The sequence below is a fragment of the Acanthochromis polyacanthus genome, chromosome 8 (genome assembly GCF_021347895.1).
Source record: "Acanthochromis polyacanthus isolate Apoly-LR-REF ecotype Palm Island chromosome 8, KAUST_Apoly_ChrSc, whole genome shotgun sequence".
NCBI lineage: Eukaryota > Metazoa > Chordata > Actinopteri > Pomacentridae > Acanthochromis > Acanthochromis polyacanthus.
The window spans coordinates 3672483-3682969 of record NC_067120.1 but is presented as its reverse complement, the minus strand read 5'-3'; the positions used below and the strand labels follow the sequence as shown (position 1 = coordinate 3682969).

The following is a 10487-nucleotide window of genomic DNA, read 5'->3' as shown; positions in this document are numbered from 1 at the left end:
CCCTGTCAATTTCCACTTCTTAGAATGTTTACTGACAATTATCACACCTAAAATAAGAAATAATATTCTGTACTTTTAGCAACTAGTTCTCAGCTGTAAACCAGAAACATCTTAGGGTTCTGTGTACTAATCAGTCTAAATCAAAATGAGTTCTACCCAATACACAGTGAACAACAACAATCTGCACCTTTGATCTGTGGTAAAATAATCTGAATGTTCTGTGCGGTAATGTAAATTTTAAAATACAATAAAATACAGTAAGTAGCACTCTGTACATTTAACAATAAACCTGAGAACAATAATAAACAGTAGCAATACTCCACATTCTTAAATCATTTAATAGTGCACAGCTCAGCAAGCATCATAGTGTTCTGCATAGAAATCACTAAAAGCTGCTCTCAATAATCTTCCACAGTGAGCAGATGTTCTTGTGTTGCAGGTCCATGGTCCAGACGTGGCCATCGAACAGGCCGGGGGGGTCTGGTACCGTGGACTTCCTAGAGCTCCTCCTCTTTTTGCATTCTTCATATGGGACGGAAATAAAGTAACATTGGTTTAGCACGTCCATCAAATCCTGTAGGTGTGAAGCAGGAAGCCCTCCATAATGAGGATGTGAGGCTCCTCCTCCTCTTTGTGGTCGGACTTCAGGACCATCTCTGTGTCCAGGGTGTTATTAACGCCATGAGACTTCTCAAACTTCACCGGGTTCTCCAGCCACGCGTAGATCCTACTCATCATGACGTCCATGTCCAGAGCAGTGATGACATTGTACTGCTTAAAGCCATCTTCACCAACTTCAATCTGATCCTGGGGCTTGAAGAAGTCACCCTGATGGACCACACAGCAGTTGGGGTTTAGTGAGTAAGGTAAGAGCAGAAAGGGAGCTGCCACTCGGACGCCGTTCTTCCACCCAGAGAGGACCTCTTTCTGCTGTCGCTGCCACACATACTGCCCTAGTGGAGGATTTAGCCCCTCAGGTCTCTTTGAGGATTTTCGATGGAATACTCGGTTAAACCAACATTTTAGGTGCATGTCCAGGGATTTTTGGTGGAATGTTCCTTTAAGGTGGATGTGTGAGGACCTTGTAGATTATATTCCTTTAAACCAACCTAAATTTCATATTTTGATCATTATCAAGTGAGAAACCTCAATCCAGACTCCTCATAAAGACGTTTGAGATTTATGCTGCTGTTATTTGTTTAGTCCAGACTAAATGACAGAAATCCACAACTGTAATTTTATTTCAGGACTCGGTTATTAAATGTCAAAACAATCCATGTGACTCTAAAAACTCAACAGCTTTACAAACTCTAAGATTAAACTCTCCACAAGGATCCAAAACAAGTTGGACTTCTACATGAGAGCTTTAATTATTCTTCATCTACTTCCTGAAAAGTTTGGTCAATAAAAAAGACAAAAACTAATATTTTCAGCTGAACTAAAGACAGACTTTGTGATCTTTCTGCTCACATGTTGTGTTGTTGTAAACTTACTCTTTCAACCCCCTGGAAACCAGCATGTGTCCTGTTTTTGTGTCGGCGACCCCACACAGCCGTTCGTAAAGTTTTTTGAGCAACACACCATACTATGACGTTTTTACAGTGAAGGTTCTACTATGAAACCAGTTTGACATGTTCAGGTGTTCTTTGTGTGAAAACTCAGAGATTTCAGGTATCAGAAAGTGGTTTTCAACTTTCTTTGTGAACTTTCTGCTTCAACTTTAAACTAAGTTTCCTTCACTAAGCCAGTCCTCTGGACTTCCAGTAAGCTGTGTTCCTATTGGCTGTCCAGGTGGCTGCTTGGTGTCATCAGGAACACCTGAGCAGCTCAGTGTCTTCCTGCTTTATGTCTGCAGTCAAACATTTCCTCTGCTTCTCTTCACTTAACTTTGTTTGGCTTTGTTACTTTAGTTTGTTCTTTAGGTGTTGGCTTGCAGCTTCCAGCAGTAAAATCCTCTTTCATGTGTTTCTTGGTGTGTTTTAGGGCTTTGTACTGATAGTTGTCTTGGTAAATGTGCTTCTTTAGCCACAGTTAGCACATGGTGCTAATGTGTGCAGTGATTAGTGGATTTGGTGCAGCTGAATTGTGTCTTTATCTTGGCTGTAGTGAGTCTTTAGAGGTTTTTGGTCAGACACATTCTGTATTCTTGTTTGTGAACCAACGTTGGTTGTCCAGAAGGTAAGAGTTCCTGTCCTGATTCTCTGTTTAAAGAGCTTCTCTGGTAGGCTGCAGGAGACTTTAGTGTTTGGGTTGTGCTAGTTTGGTTTTTGTACGGTTTCATTTGGACGACTATCTTGAGGCCCCTCCATGTGGTTTAGTGAGGTTTTCTGGAACAGTTCTACAAAGCAACCTGCAGCAGAAGAGACTTTGAGAGTTTTTAGGAAGTTCTGGAGACCAGACTTTAGAGCAGCACAAACATTTGTCAGCAGTTTGAGCAGGAGAAGGTGAGCTTCAGAGTAGAAATGAGAAGGAAACCTTCTTGACCGTGTGGTGAGGTCCTGTACCAAGAGTTTGAGAAGGTTGTGAAGAGTCTGTAGTTCTTTGGTCTGAAAGCACAAGAAGAGTCGACTCATTAAAGGAGAAAACAGGAGATATTGTTGGTTCTTCTGTCGCTCTGCAGTTTCCTTAAACTGGATATCAAGTTTCTATTTTAAATGATTTACTGTGTGAGCCCAAGAAGACTTCAATAAACTCCCTCCATCCCCTGGACAACACATTTCATTACCATGTTAAATCTTTTTTTTAAAAAAATGTTTACTCATAGTTTTAGCAGTTTTTTCTTTATGCTTGTGTAGTTTTGTCATCTGTGTGAAATGTGCTAAACAAAGTTGAATTGATAAACTGAATAATTGACTAACTCATGATTGTGACAAAAGTATTTTTTTATTGTAATTTAAGGGTTTTTTATTTTTAAGGCTGGGGTTAAAATCTTGACAGAAAAAAAGATTAAAGAAATAAACTACATTAAACAAGGCAAATAAATCAAAGGAAAAAACATTTAATACAATAAACCTTTTAAAAAGAAAATTAAACACAAAAAATGATTAAATTATATTAAACAGACAAAATATTAAATGAGATAATTAAACAGAAAATACAAAACATGTAATTATGAAATTAAACATTTTAACAAAAATTTTAAACATTAAAGATGAAATATTTTAGATAATTAAACATTTAAAACATCCAAAACATTTAATTAGATTATTAAACCTTTAAAAAGACAAAACATTTAATTAAAAAAGTCAATGTTTAATTAGAAAATTGAATCTTAAAGACAAAACTTTAAATGGGACTTAAACAGCAACAAACATTAAAAAGACAAAACATTTCAAAATCAAATCAGACATAAAAGAATAAAAGGTGAGAAAAGGGCAAAACTAAACATTTAAGAAGAATCAAACTAAAGACAAAACATTTGAAAAGACACCAGTTAGACTTTAGATCAAATTAAACAGAATAAACGATAAAACGATGAAAAAGAGCAAAAACAGATAAAGGTCTTAAAGCGTTTTCTAGTCTGAAATGAAAACATCAAGTTGTTTCTTCAAACATTTCCTCTTTCTGTGTTCTTGGTTTGATTGTGGACAGATTTACTAAGAGTTCATTTCAGAAAACTGCTTTCCAGATAAAGTCTACTAGTAGTTGAAGGCATCGATCAAACTAATGTTACCTTCTGATCTCCACAAACTTTACTGTTCAGTGAAGAGAATCAAAGTTTGTTCAGGATTTCTAAAGAACCCACAGGTGAAGGTCTGAGAAGAACTCAGATAGATGGTCTAAATGTGAAATCAAGACTCATGGTCACAAGTTTTAGGTCTTCTGTTAACCACAAAGTTCAAACTAACAGAGATGTATTGAGAAACTTCTAAAACTTCAGTCCTCAGACTGTCTGAAGGTTCAAACTAACAGTGAGCTACTCAGGAACTTAGAAGATTTCAGTCCTTGGACTGTCTGAAAGTTAAATATAACAGAGATCTACTGTGGGACTTAGAAAATTTCAGCCCTCAGACTGTGTGAAAGCTCAGGTCCTGAGGACTCAGGAGGTCTGGAGGCTTTGGAAAGTCTTGGAACTGAGGGTTCAACCCTCCAGCACAAAGGCTGAAGTCCAACCTGCTGAGAAAAACGGTCGAGACGAGACTCGAGTTAAAAAAACCTCAAAAATGACAAAAAATCGATGACAAATGCACAAAAAAAGAAGACTTAGTATCTGAGCAAGTAGCTCAGGGGGTAGGAAGAGAGACTACCAAGTGAGAGGTAACAGGTTCAAGACCCACCACTGGCAGTTTTCTTTCTTTGTCTCAGCCTAAGTTTTTCAAAAGATTTAAGAAGGGTCTGGTCTTGAATTGGCAACCTGCAGCGCCATAGGCAAACTCTTAACTCATTGAGCTACAGATCCAATAAAAAAATATAATTTCGTCGTCCCTTTGACATCGCAGGTTCCAAGTGACCACATGGGTGCAGCCTGGGAGGAGCCAAGGCGGAGTCTGGGTGGAGTCAGGGCAGAGAGTGGGAGGGAAGGTGGGTGGCAGCCTCCCCCCTCTACCTCCCCACCGCCCCCCACCGCCCACCACACCTTCCCCCGCCTGACGAATTTTTCGAAAATCCGAGTCTCGACAGGTTTCCCGAGTTTCTTGAGTTTCCACCAGGTCAGAGGCAGAACAACTTGTCATGAAGAGTTGTTGAAGTCGGTGAGGATGGAGTGACTTTTTACAGCGACTAGAAGGAAGACGACTAGAAGAGCAGGTCTTTAACCAGCATCCCTAAAATCCATGGAGTCGCTCCAGAGAAATGAAGGGAGGTCAACTTTTATCAGCCTCCATCCAGATGTTCAACTTGATATCTTTACTTTGAGATTTTTAGCACCACAAACCTTTAGTATCACAGTTTATTATCATTTATTAGGACTTCAATGGAATCCAGCAGCAGATTTAATTTTTGTTGACAAACTTTATTCTTGTCGTTGTGGGACTGCAGAATTTAAAACTGTCCCTTCTATTTGACCTCATGTTTATTAGTTTTAGTGGAGAAAGTTATTTTAATTGTCGATTAGTCTATTAAAAACCAAATAAATTGGATTAGTCAAGAGGTTTAAATTTCTTACTTTGTCATATAACAAATGACAAAAAATATAAAAATACAGCATCTTGAGACAATTCGACCTGTAATTGGTGTTATATAAATAAAAATGAATTTAAATTGTATGTATCTTGTAATGTTGGAGGAATTCAGCCAAATATGTTGGAAAACACATTTTCTTTGTCCGTTAATCTGTTGATTGTTTTCTCCAATAATTCATTTCTTGTTTTGGTTTATAAAATGTCAAACCCAAATATATTCAGTTTACTGTCATAAAAACCAAAAAGATTTACATTCATGATGCAGGAATCAGGCAGTTTTTCACTTTTTATCTTAGTTTAGTCTGAAAGATAGTTGATAATGTGTGAATTGTTGCAGCTTGTGAGTCATAGAAGGTTTTAATGTTTGGGGCCGAGTGTCAGAAAACATTTAGAAACCAACATCAACAAAATAAAGATTTGAACATCATTAAAGGGAAATCCAACTTTTGCATGACAATGTCTAATTAAAGGACATTTATTTCCAACATAAATGTGTGATGTTCATCTTCTGAAGCTTCTCTTCCCATCGTCTTTCACCTGGACTGGTTTGGTCAGGAGCATGTGCAACAAACGTGAAAAACTGCACTTTAACATCAATGAATGACACTGAAGTTTAATCTCTACATAAATGAGACTGAGTCTGGATGTGCTGCTCTGTCATTAACTCCTAAGTTTAGGGAAAGCTCAGAATAAAAAGGACAGTTCAGATCAGACTTGAGAATGAGCTAATTTTGAACAAACATCTCAGACTTTCTCAGCTTCAGCACCTCTAGCAAGATATTTGAACGACAAGCAACTCAAGAGATCCAGAAGTTGGAGAGAGTTAGCTTTAGCTGAGCCTAAGAACATGTGGGACGCTATAACCTAGCAAACATTTCAGACTTTTCTCTGTGAATTCTGAGAAATAACTTCCTATTTAATGACAGAGCTACACATCTGAACTCAGTCTCATTAAAACAGACTCTAATTCAGTGTCATCCATCCATATTAAAGTGCAGTCACCCAAAATGTTTGTTGATGAGCTCCAACTAAACCTGTCCAGGTAGAAGGCCACTTTGACAAACAGTAAGTGGAAGATTCCAAGCAGATTTATAGAAGGTGGAACCGGACTGTACTAAGAGTGGTCGAGTATAGAGGGGTGTTTTGTGGTGATTTGTTTTACGGAAAAATTACATGATTTCAAAAATGTGACTTTGAAACTGTAAATCAAACTGTAATAAGCATTAGCTAGCTGTTGCACTTGCTCTAAATATTTTTGTTCTGGTCTTTGTCAAGGCCAAATGAAAAATTAATCCATATTCTGGCTACATTACTGACAACAACATCCATGGAGTAACCGGAAGTTAGCCGACTTAGCGGAAGTGCTAATGAGATCTGCTATGGCAAGGATTATTACCGTCACACATGTAGCTTTTAAAATAAATCTTCTACAAGACACAGAAGTGTAGCTCCGTTTGAGGGTGAGCTCTAATGTTTCTCTGTGTGACTGTGTCTGACTTCCTCTAATAAAATCCTCCTGTCCACTGCCAGCTGCAGCCACAGATACATATCTATCTATGGATTCATATACGTGAGAACCAGGTACGGACAGTTACGTACTGAGAAACGGCTACAGTCTTCTTACCGCAAAGGTACAAAGCTGCTCGTCTTCTCCTCCGGCATCAGGAAACGTCTTCAAAGATTCTTCAAATCCAAACGAAATACGATCAAAAGATCAAACTATCGTTATTGATGCATTCAGGTGCAGTCGGACAATGAAGTTCCGTTAAGGAGCGTCGGAAACCGGAGTATCAGTAATGTAAATTTCCAACGAAAATTTTGAGGGGGCACACGGGGTGGCTAATCAGATCACAGAGGGGTCACTGCTTGGAATACGCTGATGTTGATGATGGTCTACCAGATCCTTCAGTCCTGCATAAACAGCCTTCATCTTTTAATTTTTGGTACCAAGTCCACATTTGTTCACCAGCTGGTGAAGTTTGTCCTGTTTGTGCGAGCAGATTCCCAGACACAAAATGACTTCTCTTTGGGAGTGAACAGCATGGCTCAAGCTGAAAACAGAACAAAAATAAAACATTAAATATAAAATCTTTATCTGTTTCTATACATTCTGTGAATATTTGAGGTTATTTCAAAATGATGTCATTTTTTCGGACACCCTGTATTTCTGAAGCTTTCATTTTTTAGAATGTTTGAATAAAATTTGATCTAATAAACACAAAGCATTGAACAAGTAAATAAAAATACACACACACACATGACTTTTAATTGATATTATTTTTATTTGTTTTTACAATTTGTACAATGTGAAAAACATACACAGAAAAAACAGACACTGAATCACAGAAAGTCAGTCAGGAGGGATCAGAAATCAGAGTACAGCTGCGTCAGTAGCCTCAAACAGTAGTGTAGAGGTCTGTGATGATAACTGAGAATAGCTTAGTAGCACATGGATGTTGAACTTGGCGGTGAGCTTGTGCTGTACAGTGGCCAGTTGTGAGTTTGTCGTTTGTCAGGTTAAACACCAGTGAAGCCGGCATGCAGAACCCATATGCTGATAGTCTGATACTGAAGTTGTGCCTGTGATATCGATGAATGGCAACAGAATAAATCAACACTTGTGATACTTGCAGGAAGGCAAAGAATAAGAATAAAAAAAACCCAAAACAATCTCTTAATATTCCAATATCAAAAACATTTAAGTCAGCAACAACCCTCATCAGCATGCAAATGTTTCCGATACCCCTCAGTCCCTATAAAACTTTAAACATTGCATATTCTGCATTGCAGTAACTTATTTTTTCTCTAGAGAAGTTAAACTATTCATTCAATCTACGAGCAGGCGAAAGAGTCACGACGACAGCATGGCACTCGTGTGAGGTGGTGAGAAGTGGAGTCAGCATGACAGCTTTGAAACCTTTGTACAGCCTGAACAAGTGTTTCTATGAACTAGTTTAATGATAAATCCACAAAAACAAACGTCAGCCAAACACATGTTCACATGAGCCAAACAGAAATACACAACCAACGTAGCTGTAGAGAGAAAAGAAACGGCTTCCACTCGGTGTGCTCTTTGTTCTGCAGTCTGTTTCAGCGTCGCATGCTCTGAACTGGTGGTGGTGTACTGGTTTGGTTAACTGGTTTTCTGCAGTACAGCTACAGCTACAGGACTAGATGGATCTGGAACTTGTCATTAGTGAAGATGCAAGGCACTAAAGTGTTCCTCGTGTGTACAGATTAGAGTGCATGTGCATTTTACGTGAGTCACCACAAGCATACTCTAGTGACTGAGCGTTATGTGAAAGCATTTACCTCACAGGAACATATTTACAATAAAATAGAAAAAGGAGGGCAGGGCAGTCATAGAGCAGAGCTTAATAAACTGCAGCATTATTCCTGCAGGGTGGGTAGATACCAAGAACAACAACAACCCTGCAATTGCACTTTTTATATTCCTTTAACTACATGTTGTTTAACAACCTTTAATAGTAATTACAGTGAAACAACATCAAAATCTGATGGCTGAATACAGGTCCATAAAGAACATTGTTGTTTGTTTTATTAAATATACGCATACAAAAACAGACCACAGGAAGAGAGAACCTCAGACACTTGTGATTTGAGAGGTCACAGCTAAATCTTATGGGTAGAAATATTCTGATGTGATGAGACTTCATTGACAACCCGTCGCTGTAAACAGCTGGGAGAAGCGGGACATTCTCCTCAGAGACCTCAAATACCAACCGAAAAAATGAAACTGATTAACCTTCAGTATGATATGACTAGCAGACGGTGAACCGGCCATAGCGCACAGCTCAGCACAAAGTGAAGTGGTTTCATGTGTCCGTTTGGGAAAATACAAAACAAAAAAAGACAAACAACTTAACACCCTGCAAACACCCTCTACTCAGACAGTGATCTACAGCAGCATCACCTCTTCAGCTCCAAACTCTGAATGGTGGTCAACACCAGCTTCTTTGTGTGGCAGATCCACTGGCTTCCATGTCAGACATGAAGAATAAATCAGTATAATAAATCTGTATGATAGACAACTCAAATCACGACGACACCAGACTCTCACAGAGACATAAATATGATAAATGTAGAATCATAACACAGTGAAGAAACGTCTATGTACAGAGCCAATGTTTTCAATGTGTTTGGGGATTAAGGCCACAGTTACAAGGGACAGTTTATCTACTTCACCGTTATTGCCACAGGGATACCTTCATACTGCAACCCTATTCATTCTCCTGTCTAACTTACAGAGTCTTTCTTCTCCTAACTCTACCAGTCGCTTCTCTTCTCCATGCAGGACAAACTAACTGTCCCATTCTTGTGTCACTTTCTGTACTCTCACATTCTCCCCTCACTCAGAACTAACCCACCATCCCAAGTCACTCAAGCTGGTTAATGTTTAGTCAGACATGTGTCATGTTTTACTTCAGCTGTCTTCAGTCCCGGCTCGGCTTAAAGTCCAGACCAGTAAGGATTTGAACCACAGTCCCTCCCTAACTCTCCCCTTCAAAGGAATGACGGTATTGCAACGTCTGCGCTCAGAAGACATCTTTGGCTGCGGCCGGTCGCGCCTTCAGGTCGACACAACCAACCGACTCGTCACAGCTCGTTTCCACAGCTAATGGCAGGCTAAGTGTGAGACTTTTGTGCTGTGGATGTGTATTGCACTCTCCCTCCAATTGCCAGACAGATTTTGTTCTGCCTGAAAGGACTTGAACCACGCAGGTCAATTCTATTACAGAAACAACACATATGATTAAAAGTTGAAATAAAATGCACGATACCGAGCCAGCCAACCAGCAAGCTGCAGAGAGAGGCTGTGGTTCTCAATCTGCGACCTCTCCGTCCCGTGTGGCCCTACGTCTCAGCCTGGACCGGGGCTTGGACTGGGCTACGTGGGCCTCAGGTTGGACCCTCCGGGGCTGACGGACTTCTGGGGGGCCGACGTGGTTCCCATGTGGTAGCCTTGGTGCAGGGAGGCGGAGGCTGTTGTAGGCGGCTGATACTGAGTCAGCGGCTGCGCAGGATTAAGCATGTTGACCTGGCATGTGCCCGTGGGTCCCGCCCACTGGGCAGCACTGTACGGAGCTGAGGCGTATCCGAAACCCGGGGCGACTGGGCCCAGAGAGCCTTTACGAGGCCCCAGGGGGACCGCGGGGTTGACTGGGTTGGGGAGGTGAGCGCCGGTGGTGGACGTGGAGTTGGAGGGCGTGGGAAGAGTCGGGCAGAGGTAGCCTGGAGCGGAAAATTTACGTCCCATGTTGGCTGGAGGGATAATCTGTATGAACAAAAAATACATAAACAAATAAGGTTTACCACTGAAGAAGAAGGACTAAGTTTCATATATGG

The 10487-nt window shown here is 40.2% G+C and overlaps 1 protein-coding gene and 1 long non-coding RNA gene across 5 annotated transcripts in view; both read right to left on the bottom strand.

Moving 5' to 3' along the window:
- Positions 1–322: 322 nt before the first annotated feature.
- Positions 323–7111, bottom strand: LOC127534971 (uncharacterized). The gene is made up of 2 exons (XR_007943611.1): positions 6745–7111; positions 323–2546 (listed from the first exon to the last, which is right to left on the bottom strand). It is a non-coding gene; the product is annotated as an uncharacterized LOC127534971 (long non-coding RNA).
- A 271-nt stretch (positions 7112–7382) lies between these two features.
- LOC110956369 (serine/threonine-protein kinase WNK1) overlaps positions 7383–10487 on the bottom strand; it is a 29169-nt gene continuing 26064 nt past the window's right edge. For all 4 annotated transcript variants that reach the window (XM_022201781.2, XM_051951483.1, XM_051951481.1 and 1 more), the window contains one exon: positions 7383–10416. In XM_022201781.2, coding sequence (XP_022057473.2) covers positions 10030–10416 — 387 coding nt within the window. In that variant the 3' untranslated portion in view covers positions 7383–10029. The remainder of the gene's footprint in view (positions 10417–10487) is intronic.